This window comes from Bufo gargarizans, chromosome 11, assembly GCF_014858855.1.
Source record: "Bufo gargarizans isolate SCDJY-AF-19 chromosome 11, ASM1485885v1, whole genome shotgun sequence".
NCBI classification, from domain to species: domain Eukaryota; kingdom Metazoa; phylum Chordata; class Amphibia; order Anura; family Bufonidae; genus Bufo; species Bufo gargarizans.
The window spans coordinates 18,697,980-18,723,691 of record NC_058090.1 but is presented as its reverse complement, the minus strand read 5'-3'; the positions used below and the strand labels follow the sequence as shown (position 1 = coordinate 18,723,691).

Sequence of the window (25,712 nt, the reverse complement as noted above, 5' to 3'; positions counted from 1 at the left end):
GTGCAGCAGTTATAGCGCTTAACCTGCGCAAGGGATTAGCTGGGGCCACGTCCCTCTACTGTATATATTACAAGGGCCCGGTGGCCCCCAAACCTTTTATTGGTTATGCTATCTTATAACATTCATTATCTTTTGGGGGGGGGGGGTGTTTCTGATCCTAAGCCTGGCTGCTGCAGAACCTCTTAATGAGTTCAGGGGTTTGTCACTTGCAGTTCACCTTTGGCCTCTGTTTCGGCTGTGATCTGAGCAGATTTTGCCCCTGCGGGTCTCTGCTCCCGGGCACCAGATCTCAGCATGTCTGGATGTCTAGGATCCCCTCAGTGAAACCAGATGGTGCAGCGTGTGGCAAAGCCTTGCCCGCCGCAGCCAGCGCTTGTACCGTTTTGCGGTAAATTGTGTGGGTACGGTTTGGCCTTGTGGCAACCTCTGCAATGGGGGTGTTGGCGCCAGTTCTTGCTGACCTCTGGGCACCAGACATCTGTGACTCCCTTTGTTACTAACCTGCGCTCCAGACTGATACATTGTAACAACAATCCCGAGAGCAGCGTTACATTTCTGATGTGAGGGTGTCATGGCGGCCGGCGCTGTGTGCGGTAATTTAATGGGATGTTTTGTCTTGTGTTGCAGCCTAAGCTGTACCGTTCCGTCATCGAGGACGTCATCAATGATGTGCGGGAGCTGTTTCTGGACGAGGGGGTAGATGAGCAAGTTCTGGTGGAGCTGAAGACGGTGAGTGTCCTGACCCACGCCCCTGTGCTGCCCCCCACGTGGCTGCTCTGACCGCTCCCTTCTCTTCTAGCTGTGGGAGAACAAACTGATGCAATCCAAGGCGGTGGACGGCTTCCACTCCGAGGAGCAGCAGCTTCTACTCCAGTCCCAGCAGCAGCACCAGCAGCATCACCACGTGCAGGCGCACCCACAGCAGCCGCCAACCTCCACTCACCAGGCGCAGACACAGCAAGTCCTCATCCCGACCACACACCAAGGTCTGCACTGTGGATGGGGGAGGGTCTTCAGTAAGAAGGGCAACCAATGTGGCTACTGCCATAGCTCTGACCGAGCCTTCCAAGGCTCCTGACAGTCTCCCGTTTACTGCCCCCCGACCCCCGGTTTATCATTTCCGCTGTGACGAGACTTCTTTATCTGATTTCAGCTTCACAGCAGCAAGTTCTGATCCCAAGCAACGATTCCAAGCTGATCCAGCACATGGCCCCGCAAGGAATGGTACGCTCCAGCATCCTCTGATGGGGGGAGGTTGGTGGTCTTTGTGCTTGGTAATCCGGTAAATCCTACAATTCATCTCTTGCAGAGTGCAGCAGCCACAGCGGCTACTTTGGCCCTGCCTGCCGGGGTCACCCCAGTACAGCAGCTCATCACTAACTCTGGTAGGTAGTGCGCGGTCGATGGCGAGTGTCCGGGGTCTGTATGCATTTTGGGGGGAGTGTTACTACTCATCCATGGAGCAGTTTTTGCTCCTTAGGACTCGGGGGCGGTTGCAGTCCTTAAAATCTACAAACCCTGGAACCACCGCTGCTCCAAAGACTGAGGGTGTCTCCTAATATGTGTTACCCATTATTAACTAGTGGAGCCTCCTCATGTAGGTAAATTAGGAACTGGGTAAGAGAGGAGCCCCTTTTTTAGACGTGTGGCTGTGGTGGGACGCTATGGTTCTGCTGCTCATCAGTGTCAGGGCATTGGCTGGGTGTTGGTGACTAGTTGCCCTCCTGCACACCCGTGCCGAGTCTAGCTAGCCCCTGAGGTGTGCAGTAGCTGTCATGTTTCTGATCCACTCTGTTCTAATCCTCCTCACAGGACAGCTCCTGCAGGTGGTCAGAACCGCCAGTGGTGCCCAGTATATTATCCAGCAGCAGCAGCCCATGGTCCTTCAGCAGCAAGTCATCCCCCAGATGCAGCCTGGCGGGGTACAGGCTCCCGTTATCCAGCAGGTAAGGGGCTTTCCTGGTGCCAGTGACGCCTGATCTCGGGAGAGATGGCTCAGTGACCATTCCGCCTCTTGCAGGTTTTGGCACCTCTGCCGGGTGGCCTGTCGCAGCAGACTGGTGTCATCATACAGCCTCAGCAGATCCTCTTCACAGGAAACAAGACCCAGGTCATCCCAACCACCGTCGCTGCCCCTCAACCCCAAGTGCCGGGGCAGCTGTCTATGGCAAATGCCCAACAGCCCCAGCAGGGGCAGCAGCAGGCGCCTCTCGTCCTGCAGGTTGATGGTGCTGGAGACACCTCTTCTGAGGAGGATGAAGATGAGGATGAAGATTATGATGACGAAGAGGAGGAGGACAAGGAGAAGGATGGAGAAGATGGCCAAGTAGAAGAGGTAATCAGAGTTCTGCCTTCTGTGGTAGGGCTGTCAGTGTATGTTGGGAGTTGTAGTGGCAGAACACACGCTCTCCTTGGAGTCTGATCTGGTAACTTCTCCCACAGGAGCCGTTGAACAGCGAGGACGACGTGAGCGACGAGGAGGGGCAGGAGTTGTTTGACACGGAGAATGTTGTCGTGTGCCAGTATGATAAGGTGAGCTGCCTTCATGGTGCCAATGGCAACATCTAAATCCTAATGTGCAGTTACTAAATGTTACCACTAGATGGCAGATGTCCCATGAGACACACAGGAGGAAGCCTCGTGCAGAGATGGTCGGCTTTACCCTGCAGCCTCCTGGCGCTAGCTGTCCTATTATTTTATTTTTCCTCCGTCAGAGCAGGATTTTGTGGACTCCCTGACTCCACGCCTTCCTGCAGGATGCAAATGAAGGAGTCAGAATTGCACTCCATACTGTCAGTGAGTCGTTACAGGTGGGAAATGATAATGGCCTGCCCCCCGGATATTATATACTTCATTGCTGGTCGGCTGAGGTATGGTCTGGGACTGGTGGCCAAGACTGACGTTTAGAGGTGTTTTTTTGGGAGTGTGGGGTCCATATACTGTAGATGGTGCGCCGCCCCCCCCCCCCCCACATTCTAATATCCACTATTTTATTTTTTCCACATTTCAGATCCACAGGAGTAAAAACAAGTGGAAGTTTCATCTCAAAGATGGAATCATGAACCTGAATGGTCGTGACTTTGTCTTCTCCAAAGCCATTGGTGACGCTGAGTGGTGAGACCCTCCCCCAGCCCCGCCCATGTTTTTTTAGGGGGGTGAGTGACTGAGAAAATAACAAAAAACAAAAAAAAAGGTAATTTTTTTTTAACCACCTGAAGGATGGGAACGGCCCCTCCCCTGGCGCCAATGACAAGAGACTAATGCTGCATCTCCCCGTTGGACTGGAATGTCACATGACTGATCACATGGCAGCGGAGTGGCGACGGACCACCATTCGCAGCCCTTGTTCTATTCCAATCCGTATTATACAAGTTTGTTCCTCTGGAAAGTTTTAACTGCTAAAGATTGTACCAAGTGTTTTTATCTTCATCTTTTTTTTGGGTGGGGGGACATTGACCTCTGCCCTCTTAGGTACCTGCTGCTGACCCCTGCTTTTACTTCTGCCAGGTGTTAACCTCTTTCCTGTGCCCAGCCAGCCATGTGATGCCCAATTTTAGGGTTCACCTCCCATCCCCCGCTTGGTTCTGGCTTCGTTCACATTTTATCATTGCCTGTGGAGCTAAACGATGTCTACCTGGTGATGCCACTGGCTGCCCCTTCCTGTGCCCCTCTAAACGTGGACTCTGATGGGATGATCTGCTCCGGGATCCTGTAGGTCACTGCATAACTCGTCCCGTGCTGGCTGCCTTTCTCCGTAATGCACTACCACCCTCAGTCGAGGTGCCGGCAGCGAGGACTGGGGGGAGGGGCGGCTACTTATTGTTCTGCCTTGTCTAGTGCCTAAAATCACACAAACAAGATGCTGACTTCAGTTACAAGTGGAGCCCCCTCCTGGCTGCTGGAAGGTCTGCAGCCTCCTCCACGGTTCTGTGTTTTTGTACGGGGATCCTGTGGTGTTAATGGGAGATCTTGGCTGTTCTTGCTGCCTTACACATGGATATGGGCGGAGCTCTTGTACATGGCCACGCCCTCCAGGATAAGGGCCACAGTCTGGGCTGCTCTGAGGGGGGGCTCAGAATTTATTATAATTTTTTTTATTATCTAGGGGCCAGGGGTTCCGGGCTCCTGTCGGCCGCTGTTGTACATACAGTTCTGTGAGGGGAGAAGCTATTTATTATGTCTGTCGGATGCTGTACGATGGCCGCGAGAGGTTGCGTCTTTTGTCTTACTGGATTTTATTGCTGCGCTTCAGACTCTTCATTAGAAAACTAATTCTTTTACGTTTTAATATTTTACCTTTGCAAATTCGTTTAATTAAAAGTTATTTTAAAAACTTCACCTTGTTTTCTGTGTGATCTGCGAGGAAAGGGGGGGGGGGTCCATTGGTGGTCTCACATCATGGCAGGCAGGAGATGTGGGCCGTACTTCTGCTGAATTCCACAACTGAGTGTGGCCCCAGGTGTTGTAATGTGGCCCCAAGTGTAACCAAGCAATATGGGGCCCATCCCATGTAGCGGCTCAGAAGCCTTTGTTTCTCTGCGGTCTTGGCCCCGTCCGTACTCGGTTCTAGTGATGTTTTCCTGCGGTCCCGGCTGCGGCTTCAGTCGTGTGACCGTATTATGGCTCCTCATATTCTGCCCCATTAATTGGATGGGATGTAATGGGGGTTTTGACAGTTTCGTGCTGTTGAATGAGCCTTAGGTTGTGGTCATGTCGCCAGCTGCGCGGCTTCCGCTACCACATGGGCACTGGTGACCACAGGTTTGGTTCTGGGTCCTGTTATGTCAGTGACTTGGGTAGGTACAAGGCGCCTGTACGGTAAGTGATCTAGCTTTACCGGATAAATGATCCAGACGATGGAGACTGCAGAAGAGAGGGATGTAGGGCTCTAATTGCTATGGTCAGGCAGTAGAGAAAGCGACCCCCAATGTATAGCGCTCTAGTGACCCCACAGCTGGAGCGCTGCACCCCTTCTAGAGCCCTCACCTCTAAAAATTGATAGAACCGGACCAAAGCCACAAAAATGGTGGAAGGTGTTGGCAAGAAAGGCTGCAACCATCTTCCATAGTGAAGGCCTCAGTATAAAAGCAGTGACGGCCGCTCTAATCTGTATAGACTGGAGACGGGAAGGGCCGATAAGATGGAAGCTTTTCTATATGTTAAAGGGCGTTCCGTAGAGAAGTGACTAATACCCCCACAGTCGGGGGGAGGAGGTCGGTGGGCAGGGGAGATGGTGGTTTTTACCTCCGGGGAGATGGTGGTTGTGACCTACGGTGAGAGGGTGGTGGTTGTTACCTCTGGGGAGTGGGCAGGGATGATGGTGGTGGTGGTGGTGGTGGTTGCCTCTGGTACAGATGTTCTGGATGCCCTTCATCCCAGCAATAATCTGTAGGTGTGACGTCAATCTCGTCACAGAGCGTTGGCCTTTCTTTGGGAATCTCTTCTTGTGTCCACCAAAAACCTGACAGCTTAATTCGACAAAATGTGGGCAGCGGGCCGAGGAGGGGACGTGCGAATGTTTTCGCTGATACTGAGTATATGATGGGGGCGATGAGACCTCCTCCCCCATAATCTGTTTATGATGGGGATGATGAGAACCCCCCCCCCCCCCCCCCCCTCTATGCTGAGACCCTTGTCTGGGAATTTGCCATTGACTATAGAACCCATTCAGGCGGCCATCGCTGCGCTGTTTCGCCTGCTGAATTCCTCCTCCTCATCAAGTGGAGGAGCGGAACTGCCTAATTAGCTGATTCCTTTAAGCTGAGCCAGATGAGACGCCACAGACCTCGGGCCTCGCTCACCGGTACATTGTGGGCCCTTTCTTCTCCTGTTGTAGTGCACACAATGGCGCGGGTTATATTTAGCAGCTCTCCACCATGAGGCAACCATCGCTGTGGGGCACCATTCCTGGGACTGATGATAAACTCCTTCACACCCGGGGGGGGGTCGATGCAAATGGCCTCTACCAAGTAGGGGGTCCCCATTCACACTGACCGCTCCTGAAGTCTGGGTGACTGAATACCTGCTGGTCCTCAGCAATGGACAGTCACATGCACGGTTTTGGTGGGTACAGACTGGGACGCTCCACATTCTGGTGGCTGCATCAGCTGTGAAGGGGTTAAACAGACCTGGACCACTGCTGGATCCAGTGAGCAGTGAAGATGCCGCCCTTCTCCTGCTGTGACGTCACCAGGACATTTGCGCTTCACTCACCCATAACACTGGCAGGTTCTATCACAACAAGTCTCCGCGAGGAGGCCCCGTGACGCACAAGACCGCCGCCTGTCTTATCAGCCGATCCTTGCACCAGACATTGATTTATTACAGGGGGCAATAGTGAGCGCCTGAGAACCCAGCAACATAGTGGCTGGTTACCATGGAGACAATTGGCACAGTCCTGTGTGTTTCCATAGTTACAGGTGTTACATTCTTGCACAGTGTGCCCCTTCACTTCCAGCTGATGATTTCAGGGAGCAACTGTAACCGGCGCCTGGAGGTGGCGCTGTTTCGTAGGGCAAGTAATCCATTACATACTTGGGGGGCTGAGACCATCGGCAGATGCCAAGAGATCTTTTTTTTATAAGATATAACCCGTACCTCAGTGCCTCCAGGAGGCGCGTCCGGTCATCCTCTACTCGCAACATGGCTTCACTTCTTACAAGTGGATATTACACTGGTGATAAATCCTGGTGTGCAAGACTGCTGTGTGCGAACCGACTTCTACCCTGTGGGGGCAGCACTGAGCCACTTGTGTAGGAACGAAGGCTGATAACCAATGAGATTACATTAGCATCTAACCTGCTCTGGATTCTGATTGGTCGATCTCAGCAACTGCTTCATTTTGTGACTACATCTCAGAGCTGCACCATTTACTGTTTTATCACTTGGGAAGGAGCAGAACAGTGAGTGCAGCTCTGGAGCATAATGCAGGATGTAACTCAGGATCAGTAATGTATGTACACAGTGACTGCACCAGCAGAATAGTGAGTGCAGCTCTGGAGTATAATACAGGATGTAACTCAGGATCAGTACAGGATAAGTAATGTATGTACACAGTGACTGTACCAGCAGAATAGTGAGTGCAGCTCTGGAGTATAATACAGGATGTAACTCAGGATCAGTACAGGATAAGTAATGTATGTACACAGTGACTGCACCAGCAGAATAGTGAGTGCAGCTCTGGAGTATAATACAGGATGTAACTCAGGATCAGTACAGGATAAGTAATGTATGTACACAGTGACTGCACCAGCAGAATAGTGAGTGCAGCTCTGGAGTATAATACAGGATGTAACTCAGGATCAGTACAGGATAAGTAATGTATGTACACAGTGACTGCACCAGCAGAATAGTGAGTGCAGCTCTGGAGCATAATGCAGGATGTAACTCAGGATCAGTAATGTATGTACACAATGACTGTACCAGAAGAATAGTGAGTGCAGCTCTGGAGTATAATACAGGATGTAACTCAGGATAAGTAGTGTATGTACACAGTGACTGCACCAGCAGAATAGTGAGTGCAGCTCTGGAGTATAATACAGGATGTAACTCAGGATCAGTACAGGATAAGTAATGTATGTACACAGTGACTGCACCAGCAGAATAGTGAGTGCAGCTCTGGAGTATAATACAGGATATAACTCAGTATCAGAAATGTATATTCACAGTCATTTGGCGCTGGATTCCCCTTTTCCGCATCCATCATATCGAGAAGCCCCTGGACTGGACACGTCTCCTATCAGCAGACCACTCTGTCCATATCTCATATCACTTTAATTGTTCATTATAAATCGGATTCTGGTTTGGATTTCTGCTCCTAATTAATCGCGTTTCACAGGTAATAACCCTGAGCAACGTTACGGATATGTCACTTATCTTGTAATTGGCTCCAGTTTGCTGTAAGGTGACTGCGACCTCCCAGTTTAGGGAATTTGGTTTGGGAAGTTCTGGTATTGTGGCCACATTATATCCATCCGAGGCCAGCTTTACATCATGTCACCAGCAGGGTGCAGCCATGAGCAGATATCCAGAAGCCTTGTGACTGCAGCTGTGGTGGTGAGTGGAGTATAAGACATGATGAAGCGGAGGATCCATACAGAATAAGTAACACATTGTGGAATTCGATATGTAATTGCGATTTGATGACTGGAATGTTGTCAGACTGACCTGTGGCTATAACGATAGCAGTGGGCAAACCGTGGCCATACCATCGCTGTGATCGCTCACGTGACATCTGCTCGTCATTGCACACATCAAGGATTAAGTTCTCAATTTCCGCCACAGACTGCAGTCGCCTATGGATCAGAGTGTCAGCGAGAGGTCGAGCGGCTCGCAGGATTCTCAGTGTTTTCAAGTCTTTATATATTTTTTCTTGTCAAACCCGAGATGTTGATTTAGAATCTGGTGAAATTTGGTTTATTGAAGATTTTTTCCCATTCCTTTGTGCTCCTCAATTTCCAGGAACCGTCTGCAGGCGACACCCTATTCCTGCGAGTGGAGGCTTCCGCTGTCTCGCGCTGCTTGGAGACGTCTTCAAGATGTGCAGAGCAAAAATATCTAATATCCCACTTTCCAAAGGAAAAGAGAACCTGTTTGTGTGACTGAAATTCTATCTGCGCCGCCTGTCTCCCCTGAGCCTGCGACGAACACGGACGTTTAAAGGGAAAAAGCAGAAATCAAATAGAGCAAGTTTATTTTTAGTCGTTTTCTGTGCGGTTACACTGGATATTTACAGAAGGGCTCGCTGTCCGCCACCATAATGCCCTGTGTGTGCAGAACGCATCTGATCGCCAGACCCCTCCCATTATACGGAAGTCGCACAACCTCGCCATCACCCGGGATTCGACTACAGTTATAAAGATGTCTCTGCCCTAAATCTACAAAATCCGAACATTTTATTTAACAAAATGAATTATCCTCCAAAAATTTAAATCCCTGCGCTGTCATTTCTGGGAAAGCTGGGTGACAACCAGTATGGCCAGTACAACAGCCACAAGTGTTTTCAGTCATCTTTCTCCTAGTATACAAGCTATTTTACTGGATATTGAGGAAGATGTGCTGTTCAGGGAAAGCTTGGTGACCACTTCTGCAGAAGCTTCAGTTGTCACCCAGCTTTCCCTAAACAGCATTGCTACCTTGCTGTGGGTCAGGGAAAGCTCGGGGATTTATTCAGGTCTGTGACAGCCCAGGGTCCACTTGCCAGGAGGTGACTGATGGTGGTCACTTCCTGGCAGTGGTAATCACACTGGAGAAGCTAAAACACCATCATGCCGCAGTCCTCCAGTAGCGGGTCTTGTTTCGCTGCCACCTCTTGGTTTTCTTTAAGGAAATCGGGAAGGTTTGCCAGGGTCTGCCCAGTGCCCCCACTGCTCCTCTGCCCATACGAGCCACTGCTGTTTTTAGCGGAAACTGTCTGTCCACGATAAACCTGCGCCTGATGCTCACAGATGCCGAACTTGCTGAGAAGGATGAAGACATCTCTCCGGAAAGCCTTGGTAAATATGGCATAGAGAAAAGGATTGGCACAAGAGTTCAGCGGGTAGAACAAGACCAGAAGGATCTTGGCGTTGGAAACGGTGATAAGTGGCTTGTTCATTATGGCGGACAAGGCGTAGAAGGAAATGGGCGCCATGCAAAGGAAGTCAGTGAAGATCAGGACGGCCATGCGCTTGGCGATCTTCATGTCTTTGTCTCCGGACTTGTAATAAGGGTTTCGGACGGTGATGTAGATCTTGATGTAGCAGGCGCAGATGATGACGAATGCTATGATGTTGAACATCAATACCAAGATGATGTAGGCCTGAGCGAGCGCCGTCTCCGTGTCCATTGGTAGACAGATGCTGACTTTGATGTAGCTGCTAATCCCAACCAATGGTAAGAGTGCCAAAAAGAAGCAAAACACCCAACCGCCCAGCATGATGAAAGTGGCGTGTCTGAGGCGGATCTTTCGATCCAGGCGCATGGCAAACGTGATGGCGTACCAGCGCTCAAGTGTTATCACTGTCAGGGTGTACACAGAGAGCTCGCTGGCGAACACAGTGAAGAATCCGGCCATGTTACACCCAGCCCCTGTCTGCCAGTTAATGGCGTAGTTATAGTACTCGGAGCGGGTGTGAAGGTCTTCTGAGGCAATAAGGAGCAGGTAGATGCCCATGCAGAAGTCTGCGAATGCCAGGTTGCACATGAGGAAGCGTGGCACGGTCAGCTTGTAATGACTGGTGATGAGGATGAATAAGACAAAGGCATTGCCTAAGATGGCCAAGAGATTGACAAACCAGACCACGATTCTCAGGAAGTTGTAGCCCATGATGTCCTCACAGGGATTGAACTCGTCCGGCGTGGGCGTGCACACCAGCTTCTCACTGCCATCACAAATATCGTACACGTCATAACTCTCGAAAACTGGGGTGTACTGCTCCTGCGCGTTTTTGATCTCGTGTCCAAATCCAACCTCTTCATCTCCCTGATCCTCGAAGAAGACTGAGAAATGGCTGCTGCTTTGGAAGGTTGTAGACTTGGTGTTCTCGTTCTGGTCTGGATCTCCATCCCCATAGTCTTGGTAAGATGGGCCGCTCCCTACAAAAGCCGGGACCGAGCGCTTTTGGTGGCTGCTGTGCAGAAAGGACTGGTTGCAGAAGAAAGACTCCAGGTCGCTGCAGAGGAAACCAGACAGACGAGTGATCAGTGGACGGTGGTGCAAATGAGCAGAAGAAGAAAAGGATTCAAAGAGGTCCGGACAACAGCCAGGTTGAAGGTGTTGTGCATGGGTAGCTGTGTTATGGGACGTTGTGCATGGGTAGCTGTGTTATGGGACGTTGTGCATGGGTACCTGTGTTATGGGACGTTGTGCATGGGTAGCTGTGTTATGGGACGTTGTGCATGGGTAGCTGTGTTATGGGACGTTGTGCATGGGTAGCTGTGTTATGGGACGTTGTGCATGGGTAGCTGTGTTATGGGACGTTGTGCTTGCACTACAGCGATGCAGGACTTGATCACAAATCCGTGTGGTTCTGACCTAAATCTAGCTCTCAGGAAAGGTGATTCCTGTTTACTTCGCTTCAGCTGCCAGGGATACATTGTAACAATCAAAGCTTTTCCAATGAGTTGTTACACTGCTTGTCCCTAGCAACCAGCCTGGGTCTCGCATCTAATCCCTAGCAACCAGCCTGGGTCTCGCATCTAATCCCTAGCAACCAGCCTGGGTCTCGCATCTAATCCCTAGCAACCAGCCTGGGTCTCGCATCTAATCCCTAGCAACCAGCCTGGGTCTCGCATCTAATCCCTAGCAACCAGCCTGGGTCTCGCATCTAATCCCTAGCAACCAGTCTGGGTCTCGCATCTAATCCCTAGCAACCAGCCTGGGTCTCGCATCTAATCCCTAGCAACCAGTCTGGGTCTCGCATCTAATCCCTAGCAACCAGCCTGGGTCTCGCATCTAATCCCTAGTCACCAGTCTGACAGCTCACCCATAGTAACCCCCCCCCCTTCCTGAGACTTGACAGCTCAAGGGCTGGCACAGAACAGAGGGCAGAGAAGGGGCTCAGGGGTAATACAACACAGTGACAGCTTGTATCATGCACTGCAATCATCTGATTGGTTGCTGTTGGCCACGCCTCCACTGTCATACTTTCTAATACATTTTTTGGGGAAATTTCTAATTTATAAAAACAAAAATTAACAATTATGTGCCAGTAACTGAAATGGTAATTGAATGTTGACATAGCTGCAGAAAGGGGGCTGCTAAGTGTTTAGAACAGTGGCAAATATAAAACAGTAAAATTTGCACATTTTTTTAGCAAAACAGGACTTGCAAAAAATGTGTGACTTTTCTAGCGCCGGGGGCCTGATATGCTCCCCCCCGCCCACAGTGCAATAAGCTTCAAGCACATAGTATGAGGTCTTCTAATGCATGGGTTGATGTGGTGGGCATGGATGCTGGTGGCACTATTTGGTGGTTGGGCATACAAACCTCTTCTTCTTGGTCCAGTTGGTGAAGGCACAGCAGTGACTGGGGTAGGACAGCTCCGCTGTCGCCAGGTGGACGAAGGTGTTCAGGGGCGGCAGCTTCTTGAGGTACCAGGTGCCCTGTGCCTTTAGATGCTTCAGGTACTTCAGGCCTTTGCTGGGCAGCGAGGAGACAGCCGTCCTGGAGATGTCCCTGGGTGAATAAAGAGCCATGATGAGCGGAAGCCCTAAGGTGGCATACCTTAACCCCGCCTACTGGTTGGTCATAGCCCCACCCCCCGCCTGACCATGTGGGAATGTCGGAAAAGGAGATGGACCCCCAGCACAAAAGGGCCCCTTAGATGAAGCCATGTAGTGGGCGTGGTCTTGTAGTCTATTACATCCAACCAGGGTTCAGCTTTTTACCTGCAGCCAGGTGCATTCTGGGATTGACTATGGCGCTATCACTCTGGCGGGGGATGTGTGCATCTGACCAGTGTGTCGGGCTGGTGGACCACACTGCTGATCACTTACAAGGATGTGGGTCCAGAGACGACCCCCATGAAGACGTCCTTGTGGAGCCCACCCAGGCGGTCATTGTTGTGCAGGTCCCTAGAAGAGAGAAGCGTTGAGATGTTGGAGCTGAAGGCTGCTTGTGGTTTAGGCACCGTCTTCCGCAGGAGGAGTGTTACTGGGTGTTACCCGCTGGCTGTCGTAGGACTTGTTGAAACACATGGAGACGTGCCGAGGTTTTCCAACACGTTGTGCTGCCGACAGAGCCCAGACTTAAAATACAGACCCTGAAAAGAAACCTACAAATAGTGCCGCCATATCCTGCCAGCCGCGCAGCTGACCTCCAGAGTCCAGCAGGGAAGGGGTTACCTGGCACAGGGGCTGGAGAGAATTGCTTCAGCGTGGGAAGAAGGAAACGTACAAAACCCCAGCAGCCTGGCAAGTGGCTGTCTACATTTAATGAGCCCCCTCCGCCCGTCCCTCGCCGAGATCTGTGAAATCCGTAATGTTCTCAGACTGAGAAAATAAAAACCGCACAGAACCGAGATTATAATAACAACCCCTCCAATATGGCTGGGAATGCACGGAGACACACGGGGTTAACAAGCACGTAAAATGTCAGTTCAGTGACCCATAAACGGCTTAAATGTGTGTCCTGCAGACTCCTGGAGATGACTGATGGACGCTGCCCCTGCGCCACCTGTCACCCAGCTTCCCACCAGCCCTGAAACGTTGCCTCAGCGATGTCCAGCGGGTCCACCGCCCTTTGGTACCGCTACAGCGTGCAGGATTAATGCCTGCTATGTTCAGGTGGGCAGGACGGGCTCCACATCCTGGACAGCTGTACCCACCCTGGTTTGCCCTCTTGATATAGGGGACACTGGCGTCCACCAGGCAGCGCATCACATGACCTGCTGAGTCTCAGAATGCTGAGACTTGTAGTCCTTCAGCACACGATAAGATTCCCACAGCTCATTCGGGGAGCACATTTTGTATTGTGTGACTTGTAGTTCTACCACATTCCCATGTGCTTCGACCAGTGCCGCCTGCACGTCTGCTCTCCCCACCCTGGACGGGCACCCCTGCTCGCTCGCAGCTCTGCAGATGTTTGCTTAGTACCACTCAACGTGCCGCAGGCGTTAGGACAGGTATTAACTGTAGGCAGGAAATCGCCGATACCTTACACCCGGGCACAAGACGCACTAACATCCCGATAATCTCCCTTCTAACCATGGCTATGCCCACAGGGAACCCGAGAGCCGGACCGCACCTCTGTAAACACATGGATTGGAGCAGTAATTACACATGGAGATTTCTTCACCCCACGTGAGGACAAGGCTCCGGTGTGCTGGTATTACTGCCACTATCACAGTAAATCCCTGAATAATATTGAGTTTCTTGTCTTATACTGTAGACACATCCAAAGCTGCATTCAAAGCTTTCAGCCTGGGGGAGCTGACACGTGACTGCTGCCCCCTGCTGGATCTGTACAGAACATTCGCCTGAGAGGTTAGTCGCTGCAACATTCTGCAGACTCCCCGATCCTGCGCCAGGTCTGGTAATGAACCGAGCGAAACTCCCGCCTGCACGGATTTACATTGTGTCAGCGAGCCAAAGCTCTGCTGGGAAAGTCAAAATGCTCCTTTTTCCTGAAAGTTATGAATTTTTAGAGGTGTTGTCGTCCATGTGCAGAGGACGGAGGGCAGAATCTGCTGCAAAGAGTTCCCTGGACCTCAACATGGCCGCCTGGAGACCCTAAGTGCTTCGCCTGTACAGAGCTGTATTATACTCCAGTCACATCCAGAGCTGCATTCACAGCGTCCTAGTGACTTAAGTTTATATAAAACATTTTCTGAGACGTGACATATTACATAAATGGCAGTGATGCTGTTGTGGGGCCCCTGTGGCTCAGTACTTACACAGCGGTCAGGTTGGTGCCGTTGAAGGCATGGGCCTGCAGCTCGGTGAATCCATTGTTGTAGAGTTTTCTGAGGAGAAAGAAGAGAAATGAACGAGACAGAAACTCCTAGAACCTGGAGATTGGGGAGGAGGCGACTACTCACAGGGTCAGGAAGCCGCTGGACAGGCCCCGGAAGGCGTTGGCTGGCATGAGCGCCATGTTAGGATTGTCCGCAATCTCCCTGCAGAGAAATAGAGGTTAGGAGGACTACTGCCGAGACTACAGCTCTCATGAGATGGCATTCAGCTGTGCTACAGTGGATGGCCAGGTGGGGGCGTTGCCTTGTGATAACACCTGAGGTGTTTGAAGAAGCAGTGCAGGGCCCCACGAGCAGGTGGACGGTGCAGCGCTGACGCATCTAAAAGCCCACGCTCACGACCATACCTCTGACACGGGCCGAGTGCGTCTCGCATTATTTAACTCCGATTCTTGTCCACAAAGCAGATCAGACAGCACACGGTGCGCTGCCAAAAATATGCTAATGGAAGAGGACACCGCCATCAACCCTCAGACCTAAATATGCTGGCTCCTTCCACATCGGCACAGACCGTGTATACCTCCCACCATCCCGGATTTGGAGGGCTGAGGTATGTCCCACTCCCAACTGTCTCTGCATCTTTAGAACACAGAGACGGGGAATTGCAGTGGTGAACAGAGAACCATCCGCTCCCCGCGTCGGCTATCGGCGCTCCGCAGCAGGCACAATGCGTCATGTAGTAGAAGGATGTATGACCGAATTGGGGCTGCTGAGGAGCACAGGATGTGCTCCGATCATCGGGGGAACGGCCTAGGGGAGCATTACGTTTTTTTTATTAACAGTATAGGGACAGTACTGAAAGAGGGGCATAATTACTGTGAGCGGGGCCCTACTGAAAGGAGGGATGACTACTGTGAGCGGGGCCCTACTGAAAGGAGGGATGACTACTGTGAGCGGGGCCCTACTGAAAGGAGGGATGACTACTGTGAGCGGGGCCCTACTGAAAGGAGGGATGACTACTGTGAAGGGGGCAATACTGAAAGGGGGGATAACTACTGTGAACAGGGCTCTACTGAAGGAGGGGGTAACTACTGTGAGCAGGGCCGTACTGAAAGAGGGCATAACTACTGTGAAGGGGGCAGTACTGAGAGAGGGGGTAACTACTGTGAGCAGGGCCGTACTGAAAGGAGGGATAACCACTGTGAAGTGGGCAGTACTAAAAGGGGGATAACTACTGTGAAGGGGGCAGCTACTGTGAACAGGGCCCTACTGAAGGAGGGGGTAACTACTGTGAGCGGGGCACTACTTAAAGGGGGGATAACTACTGTGAAGGGGCAGTACTGAAAGGAGGGATAACTACTGTGAAGGGGCAGTACTGAAAGGGGGGATAACTACTGTGAAGGGGCAGTACTGAAAGGGGGGATAACTACTGTGAAGGGGGCTCTACTGAAAGAGGGGGTAACTACTGTGAAGGGGCAGTACTTAAAGGGGGTAAACTACTGTGAAGGAGGCACTACTTAAATGGGGGCATTTCCCTTCTAGTTGACTGCAGACATTTCTTGCCCGGGGCTGCTGCTTATGAGATGGATCCGCCCCTTCTGTAATACTCTGTAACAATGTAACATCATGTGACTTACACAAAGATGCTGCCGACCAGAGAGTGAATGTGGCCTAAATCAGGGAAAATGGAGAGGCCGGTGTTTAAAATCCCTCTGAAAGAAAAAAGAGAAGCGTTTACTTAGGGTGACAATGGTGTCCCACTGTGGTTACCCACATTCTAAGCTCCACCCACAAGTAACCCTTTAACACCAGACGCTACTCTGGTGCACTGTAAACTACAAGCATCCATACTGCGCACAATAGAGGATACAGGTGCAGAGACCTGGCTGTGGGGAGAGGTCCACATATACTCAACACAGTAGTTGGACATGGCTATACACTGTGAACACCAGGTGGCGCCATACTATGTAAGTAACTGAACACCAAGTGGAGCCATACTATGTAAAGAACTGAACACCAGGGGGAGCCATACTAGATCAGTAACTGAACACCAGTGGAGCCATACTATGTAAGTAACTGAACACCAGGGGGAGCCATACTATGTAAATAACTGAACACCAGTGGAGCCATACTATGTAAATAACTGAACACCAGGTGGAGCCATGCTATGTAAGTAACTGAACACCAGGTGGAGCCATGCTATGTAAGTAACTGATCACCAGTGGAGCCATACTATGTAAGTAACTGATCACCAGGTGGCGGCATACTAGATCAGTAACTGATCACCAGGTGGCGGCATACTAGATCAGTAACTGATCACCAGGTGGCGGCATACTAGATCAGTAACTGATCACCAGGTGGAGGCATACTAGGTCAGTAACTGATCACCAGGTGGAGGCATACTAGGTCAGTAACTGATCACCAGGTGGCGGCATACTAGGTCAGTAACTGATCACCAGGTGGCGGCATACTAGGTCAGTAACTGATCACCAGTGGAGCCATACTATGTAAGTAACTGATCACCAGGTGGCGGCATACTAGGTCAGTAACTGATCACCAGTGGAGCCATACTAGGTCAGTAACTGATCACCAGTGGAGCCATACTAGGTCAGAAAACGTCAGTACTCTGCTCTGGATGCATGGGAATGAACTGTACAATGAATATGAGATGTAGGTGTCATGCACACAGCCGTATGTATTTTGCTTTCCGCAATTGTGCAACCACAGCCGGGCCGGCATACACCGCGCGCTGTCCTATAGGGGGTCCGGACACTATGAAGTTGAGCAGTGAGCCGATTTCTTTTCCCTTTTGGATTAGTCAGTCACATTTTTTGCAGCCCCATTGGGGCACATTCACCAAGCTTGCCTGTTTTTGGCCATAAAATTAGATTGGTGTAACTTATTCTTCTGTCTTTCTTTTGCTGAGTATTTATTAAAAGTCGCACAGCTGTTGATGAATTAGACGCGGAGTACCGCTATTAGGGCTCATTCACAGCTGCTCCGTTCCGTGGCCCCGCAAAAATTATAAGTCATATCCTATTCTTGTCCATTTTGCCGACAAGAATAGGCATTCCTATAAAGAGCCGTCTGTTCCGCTCCGCAAATTGCGGAAGGCACACGGGCGGCATCCGTGTTTTGCGGATTGCAAAATACAGCACGTTCATGTGAACAAGCCCTCAGTCTGCCCTCTGGTGGTTGTTTTTTAGTCCGACAGGTTCACATTCACCTAGACTGATCTAATTTATTTGCGCATGAAAAAAATTGCATCTGTGCAGAGAAAAGTCGCACGTCTTCCGGAAAGTGTGACTTAATGTAAAATGCAGAAAACAGATGAAGAAAAGTCCGCCAGTCCTGGAGTGGAGTAGAAATTAGACTGTTTTTGTGACAAATCCAGGCACAAAAAAAAGCGCACCTACATAAATTGATTGAAGTAAAGTTGCAATTTTAGTAGTAAATGCGATTAAAATAATAAAACTGTCTAAAAACCCATTTTTCAGACTAAAATCAGGCGCAAACAGGTTAATGTGACTTCAATGAGTTCTTGGTCTGCATTTGACGTCCAGGTATAGGACATATTCTATCTTTGTGCCCTACGGACGTACAGATGTGAAAAACACACCGACCATCCGTGCAGGCGGCTCACTTCCACAGCCGTAGTTTGCGGATTTGCGATTTGTGGACCACAAAATGCAAATGGTGGTGTGCATGAGGCCTTACTGGTGGGACTAACCCTTTGATGACCATGACAGGGGGATGGGATTGAAGAAGGTTCATTAAGGTGTCTGTGTCTTGGGGGGGCACCCACATCTCATAAGTGTGAAGACCCCCACCCCTTGTACTTACAAATAATTGAGCAGCGGCAGCTCCTGGAACGCTCCGGCTTCAATGCAGTTCAGATTCATAAGGCTTCGAATTTCTCTGCAAAGAAAAATGTGAAAAAAGTAAAGTGACTTTCAGCGGCATCAAGAAACGCTGATCTCAGACGAGCGGATGTGCAGGTGGCAGTCCTGTCCGTGGGCTGGACGGGCACAGGGGGGCTGCTCTCATATTCTGCTCTGATTCTATTGGCCACATTCCTCAGATATAACAGTACCAATACTGAGGCATGAGGCGCCTCATGCCTCTCAAACGGCAAAAGATGCCATGGAAACTTTGTCCCTGGAAGGGGTTAATCAGGGAAGTGAATGACTGCGCTATAACCCGATCCATATGTGCTCTAATCAGAATCTTATCAGCTATAATCCCTGTCAGCGTGATGTCAGCGGGCGTCGCACAGCGCAGAACTTGGCTGACCCCCACTCACCCTGAAACTGAGTGCAGGTTCAGCGGTCCTGTCTGTAGAAAGGAGCGCCAAACGTAGGACCTCACACTGCTGTCAGTACTAGGAAAGCTCCTCCAGCAGGGGGCGGCAGAGCTGAGCGTCCCTCCACTGAGACTGCAGGACCGGACACCTGTCCACTGAGACTGCAGAACCGGACACCTGTCTACAGAGACTGCAGGACCGGACACCTGTCCACTGAGACTGCAGGACCGGACACCTGTCTACAGAGACTGCAGGACCGGACACCCGTCTACTGAGACTGCAGGACCGGACACCCGTCCACTGAGACTGCAGGACCGGACACCTGTCTACTGAGACTGCAGGACCGGACACCCGTCTACTGAGACTGCAGGACCGGACACCCGTCTACTGAGACTGCAGGACCGGACACCCGTCTACTGAGACTGCAGGACCGGACACCCGTCCACTGAGACTGCAGGACCGGACACCCGTCCACTGAGACTGCAGGACCGGACACCCGTCCACTGAGACTGCAGGACCGGGCACCTGTCCACTGAGACTGCAGGACCGGACACCTGTCCACTGAGACTGCAGAACCGGACACCCGTCTACTGAGACTGCAGAACCGGACACCCGTCTACTGAGACTGCAGGACCGGACAACTGTCCACTGAGACTGCAGGACCGGACACCTGTCCACTGAGACTGCAGAACCGGACACCCGTCTACTGAGACTGCAGAACCGGACACCCGTCTACTGAGACTGCAGGACCGGACACCCGTCCACTGAGACTGCAGGACCGGACACCTGTCCACTGAGACTGCAGGACCGGACACCTGTCCACTGAGACTGCAGGACCGGACACCTGTCCACTGAGACTGCAGGACCGGACACCCGTCTACTGAGACTGCAGAACCGGACACCCGTCTACTGAGACTGCAGGACCGGACACCTGTCCACTGAGACTGCAGGACCGGACACCTGTCCACTGAGACTGCAGAACCGGACACCTGTCTACTGAGACTGCAGGACCGGACACCCGTCTACTGAGACTGCAGGACCGGACACCCGTCCACTGAGACTGCAGGACCGGACACCTGTCCACTGAGACTGCAGGACCGGACACCTGTCCACTGAGACTGCAGGACCGGACACCTGTCCACTGAGACTGCAGGACCGGACACCTGTCTACTGAGACTGCAGAACCGGGCACCTGTCTACTGAGACTGCAGAACCGGACACCTGTCTACTGAGACTGCAGAGCCGGACACCTGTCTACTTGAGACTGCAGGACCAGACACCCGTCTACTGAGACTGCAGGACCGGACACCCGTCTACTGAGACTGCAGGACCGGACACCTGTCCACTGAGACTGCAGGACCGGGCACCTGTCCACTGAGACTGCAGGACCGGACACCTGTCCACTGAGACTGCAGAACCGGACACCCGTCTACTGAGACTGCAGAACCGGACACCCGTCTACTGAGACTGCAGGACCGGACACCTGTCCACTGAGACTGCAGGACCGGACACCTGTCCACTGAGACTGCAGAACCGGACACCCGTCTACTGAGACTGCAGAACCGGACACCCGTCTACTGAGACTGCAGGACCGGACACCCGTCCACTGAGACTGCAGGACCGGACACCTGTCCACTGAGACTGCAGGACCGGACACCTGTCCACTGAGACTGCAGGACCGGACACCTGTCCACTGAGACTGCAGGACCGGACACCCGTCTACTGAGACTGCAGAACCGGACACCCGTCTACTGAGACTGCAGGACCGGACACCTGTCCACTGAGACTGCAGGACCGGACACCTGTCCACTGAGACTGCAGAACCGGACACCTGTCTACTGAGACTGCAGGACCGGACACCCGTCTACTGAGACTGCAGGACCGGACACCCGTCCACTGAGACTGCAGGACCGGACACCTGTCCACTGAGACTGCAGGACCGGACACCTGTCCACTGAGACTGCAGGACCGGACACCTGTCCACTGAGACTGCAGGACCGGACACCTGTCTACTGAGACTGCAGAACCGGGCACCTGTCTACTGAGACTGCAGAACCGGACACCTGTCTACTGAGACTGCAGAGCCGGACACCTGTCTACTTGAGACTGCAGGACCAGACACCCGTCTACTGAGACTGCAGGACCGGACACCCGTCCACTGAGACTGCAGGACCGGACACCTGTCCACTGAGACTGCAGGACCGGACAACTGTCCACTGAGACTGCAGAACCGGACACCCGTCTACTGAGACTGCAGAACCGGACACCCGTCTACTGAGACTGCAGGACCGGACACCCGTCCACTGAGACTGCAGGACCGGACACCTGTCCACTGAGACTGCAGGACCGGACACCTGTCCACTGAGACTGCAGGACCGGACACCTGTCCACTGAGACTGCAGGACCGGACACCCGTCTACTGAGACTGCAGAACCGGACACCCGTCTACTGAGACTGCAGGACCGGACACCTGTCCACTGAGACTGCAGGACCGGACACCTGTCCACTGAGACTGCAGAACCGGACACCTGTCTACTGAGACTGCAGGACCGGACACCCGTCTACTGAGACTGCAGGACCGGACACCCGTCCACTGAGACTGCAGGACCGGACACCTGTCCACTGAGACTGCAGGACCGGACACCTGTCCACTGAGACTGCAGGACCGGACACCTGTCCACTGAGACTGCAGGACCGGACACCTGTCTACTGAGACTGCAGAACCGGGCACCTGTCTACTGAGACTGCAGAACCGGACACCTGTCTACTGAGACTGCAGAGCCGGACACCTGTCTACTTGAGACTGCAGGACCAGACACCCGTCTACTGAGACTGCAGGACCGGACACCCGTCTACTGAGACTGCAGGACCGGACACCTGTCCACTGAGACTGCAGGACCGGGCACCTGTCCACTGAGACTGCAGGACCGGACACCTGTCCACTGAGACTGCAGAACCGGACACCCGTCTACTGAGACTGCAGAACCGGACACCCGTCTACTGAGACTGCAGGACCGGACACCTGTCCACTGAGACTGCAGGACCGGACACCTGTCCACTGAGACTGCAGAACCGGACACCCGTCTACTGAGACTGCAGAACCGGACACCCGTCTACTGAGACTGCAGGACCGGACACCCGTCCACTGAGACTGCAGGACCGGACACCTGTCCACTGAGACTGCAGGACCGGACACCTGTCCACTGAGACTGCAGGACCGGACACCTGTCCACTGAGACTGCAGGACCGGACACCCGTCTACTGAGACTGCAGAACCGGACACCCGTCTACTGAGACTGCAGGACCGGACACCTGTCCACTGAGACTGCAGGACCGGACACCTGTCCACTGAGACTGCAGAACCGGACACCTGTCTACTGAGACTGCAGGACCGGACACCCGTCTACTGAGACTGCAGGACCGGACACCCGTCCACTGAGACTGCAGGACCGGACACCTGTCCACTGAGACTGCAGGACCGGACACCTGTCCACTGAGACTGCAGGACCGGACACCTGTCCACTGAGACTGCAGGACCGGACACCTGTCTACTGAGACTGCAGAACCGGGCACCTGTCTACTGAGACTGCAGAACCGGACACCTGTCTACTGAGACTGCAGAGCCGGACACCTGTCTACTTGAGACTGCAGGACCAGACACCCGTCTACTGAGACTGCAGGACCGGACACCCGTCTACTGAGACTGCAGGACCGGACACCCGTCTACTGAGACTGCAGAGCAGAACACCCCTCCACTGAGACTGCAGAACCAGACACCCGTCTACTGAGACTGCAGAACCGGACACCAGTCTACTGAGACTGCAGGACCGGACACCTGTCTACTGAGACTGCAGAACCAGACACCTGTCTACTGAGACTGCAGAGGAGAACGCCCCTCCACAGAGACTGCAGAACCGGACACCTGTCTACTGAGACTACAGAACCGGACACCTGTCTACTGAGACTGCAGAACCAGACACCTGTCTACTGAGACTGCAGAACCAGACACCTGTCTACTGAGACTGCAGAGGAGAACGCCCCTCCACAGAGACTGCAGAACCGGACACCTGTCTACTGAGACTACAGAACCGGACACCTGTCTACTGAGACTGCAGAACCAGACACCTGCCTACTGAGACTACAGAACCGGACACCCGTCTACTGAGACTGCAGGACCGGACACCCGTCTACTGAGACTGCAGGACCGGACACCCGTCTACTGAGACTGCAGGACCGGACACCCGTCCACTGAGACTGCAGGACCGGACACCCGTCCACTGAGACTGCAGGACCGGACACCTGTCCACTGAGACTGCAGGACCGGACACCTGTCCACTGAGACTGCAGGACCGGACACCTGTCTACTGAGACTGCAGAACCGGGCACCTGTCTACTGAGACTGCAGAACCGGACACCTGTCTACTGAGACTGCAGAGCCGGACACCTGTCTACTTGAGACTGCAGGACCAGACACCCGTCTACTGAGACTGCAGGACCGGACACCCGTCTACTGAGACTGCAGGACCGGACACCCGTCTACTGAGACTGCAGAGCAGAACACCCCTCCACTGAGACTGCAGAACCAGACACCCGTCTACTGAGACTGCAGAACCGGACACCCGTCTACTGAGACTGCAGGACCGGACACCTGTCTACTGAGACTGCAGAACCAGACACCTGTCTACTGAGACTGCAGAGGAGAACGCCCCTCCACAGAGACTGCAGAACCGGACACCTGTCTACTGAGACTACAGAACCGGACACCTGTCTACTGAGACTGCAGAACCAGACACCTGTCTACTGAGACTGCAGAACCAGACACCTGTCTACTGAGACTGCAGAGGAGAACGCCCCTCCACAGAGACTGCAGAACCGGACACCTGTCTACTGAGACTACAGAACCGGACACCTGTCTACTGAGACTGCAGAACCAGACACCTGCCTACTGAGACTACAGAACCGGACACCCGTCTACTGAGACTGCAGGACCGGACACCCGTCTACTGAGACTGCAGGACCGGACACCCGTCTACTGAGACTGCAGGACCGGACACCCGTCTACTGAGACTGCAGGACCGGACACCCGTCCACTGAGACTGCAGGACCGGACACCCGTCCACTGAGACTGCAGGACCGGACACCTGTCCACTGAGACTGCAGGACCGGGCACCTGTCCACTGAGACTGCAGGACCGGACACCTGTCCACTGAGACTGCAGGACCGGACACCCGTCTACTGAGACTGCAGAGCAGAACACCCCTCCACTGAGACTGCAGAACCAGACACCCGTCTACTGAGACTGCAGAACCGGACACCAGTCTACTGAGACTGCAGGACCGGACACCTGTCTACTGAGACTGCAGAACCAGACACCTGTCTACTGAGACTGCAGAGGAGAACGCCCCTCCACAGAGACTGCAGAACCGGACACCTGTCTACTGAGACTACAGAACCGGACACCTGTCTACTGAGACTGCAGAACCAGACACCTGTCTACTGAGACTGCAGAACCAGACACCTGTCTACTGAGACTGCAGAGGAGAACGCCCCTCCACAGAGACTGCAGAACCGGACACCTGTCTACTGAGACTACAGAACCGGACACCTGTCTACTGAGACTGCAGAACCAGACACCTGCCTACTGAGACTACAGAACCGGACACCCGTCTACTGAGACTGCAGGACCGGACACCCGTCTACTGAGACTGCAGGACCGGACACCCGTCTACTGAGACTGCAGGACCGGACACCCGTCCACTGAGACTGCAGGACCGGACACCCGTCCACTGAGACTGCAGGACCGGACACCTGTCCACTGAGACTGCAGGACCGGACACCTGTCCACTGAGACTGCAGGACCGGACACCTGTCTACTGAGACTGCAGAACCGGGCACCTGTCTACTGAGACTGCAGAACCGGACACCTGTCTACTGAGACTGCAGAGCCGGACACCTGTCTACTTGAGACTGCAGAGGAGAACGCCCCTCCACAGAGACTGCAGAACCGGACACCTGTCTACTGAGACTACAGAACCGGACACCTGTCTACTGAGACTGCAGAACCAGACACCTGTCTACTGAGACTGCAGAACCAGACACCTGTCTACTGAGACTGCAGAGGAGAACGCCCCTCCACAGAGACTGCAGAACCGGACACCTGTCTACTGAGACTACAGAACCGGACACCTGTCTACTGAGACTGCAGAACCAGACACCTGCCTACTGAGACTACAGAACCGGACACCCGTCTACTGAGACTGCAGGACCGGACACCCGTCTACTGAGACTGCAGGACCGGACACCCGTCTACTGAGACTGCAGGACCGGACACCCGTCCACTGAGACTGCAGGACCGGACACCCGTCCACTGAGACTGCAGGACCGGACACCTGTCCACTGAGACTGCAGGACCGGACACCTGTCTACTGAGACTGCAGAGCCGGACACCTGTCTACTGAGACTGCAGAGCCGGACACCTGTCTACTTGAGACTGCAGAGGAGAACGCCCCTCCACAGAGACTGCAGAACCGGACACCTGTCTACTGAGACTACAGAACCGGACACCTGTCTACTGAGACTGCAGAACCAGACACCTGTCTACTGAGACTGCAGAACCAGACACCTGTCTACTGAGACTGCAGAGGAGAACGCCCCTCCACAGAGACTGCAGAACCGGACACCTGTCTACTGAGACTACAGAACCGGACACCTGTCTACTGAGACTGCAGAACCAGACACCTGCCTACTGAGACTACAGAACCGGACACCCGTCTACTGAGACTGCAGGACCGGACACCCGTCTACTGAGACTGCAGGACCGGACACCCGTCTACTGAGACTGCAGGACCGGACACCCGTCCACTGAGACTGCAGGACCGGACACCCGTCCACTGAGACTGCAGGACCGGACACCTGTCCACTGAGACTGCAGGACCGGACACCTGTCCACTGAGACTGCAGGACCGGACACCTGTCTACTGAGACTGCAGAACCGGGCACCTGTCTACTGAGACTGC

At 53.1% G+C, this 25,712-nt stretch overlaps 2 protein-coding genes across 3 annotated transcripts in view; one reads left to right on the top strand and one right to left on the bottom strand.

Moving 5' to 3' along the window:
* Positions 1–4,338, top strand: part of LOC122921257 (stonin-2-like) — a 53,604-nt gene extending 49,266 nt beyond the window's left edge. The window contains exons 10-17 of the mRNA XM_044271238.1: positions 628–729; positions 800–986; positions 1,154–1,224; positions 1,310–1,385; positions 1,813–1,946; positions 2,021–2,335; positions 2,443–2,532; positions 3,011–4,338. Of these exons, the coding sequence (XP_044127173.1) occupies positions 628–729; positions 800–986; positions 1,154–1,224; positions 1,310–1,385; positions 1,813–1,946; positions 2,021–2,335; positions 2,443–2,532; positions 3,011–3,118 (1,083 nt within the window). The 3' untranslated portion in view covers positions 3,119–4,338. The remainder of the gene's footprint in view (positions 1–627; positions 730–799; positions 987–1,153; positions 1,225–1,309; positions 1,386–1,812; positions 1,947–2,020; positions 2,336–2,442; positions 2,533–3,010) is intronic.
* Positions 4,339–7,544: 3,206 nt separating this feature from the next.
* Positions 7,545–25,712, bottom strand: part of TSHR (thyroid stimulating hormone receptor) — a 41,259-nt gene continuing 23,091 nt past the window's right edge. For both annotated transcript variants that reach the window (XM_044271617.1, XM_044271618.1), the window contains exons 5-11: positions 18,237–18,311; positions 16,031–16,105; positions 14,520–14,597; positions 14,376–14,444; positions 12,478–12,555; positions 11,969–12,157; positions 7,545–10,652 (exon numbers count right to left, since the gene is read on the bottom strand). In XM_044271617.1, coding sequence (XP_044127552.1) covers positions 9,254–10,652; positions 11,969–12,157; positions 12,478–12,555; positions 14,376–14,444; positions 14,520–14,597; positions 16,031–16,105; positions 18,237–18,311 — 1,963 coding nt within the window. In that variant the 3' untranslated portion in view covers positions 7,545–9,253. The remainder of the gene's footprint in view (positions 10,653–11,968; positions 12,158–12,477; positions 12,556–14,375; positions 14,445–14,519; positions 14,598–16,030; positions 16,106–18,236; positions 18,312–25,712) is intronic.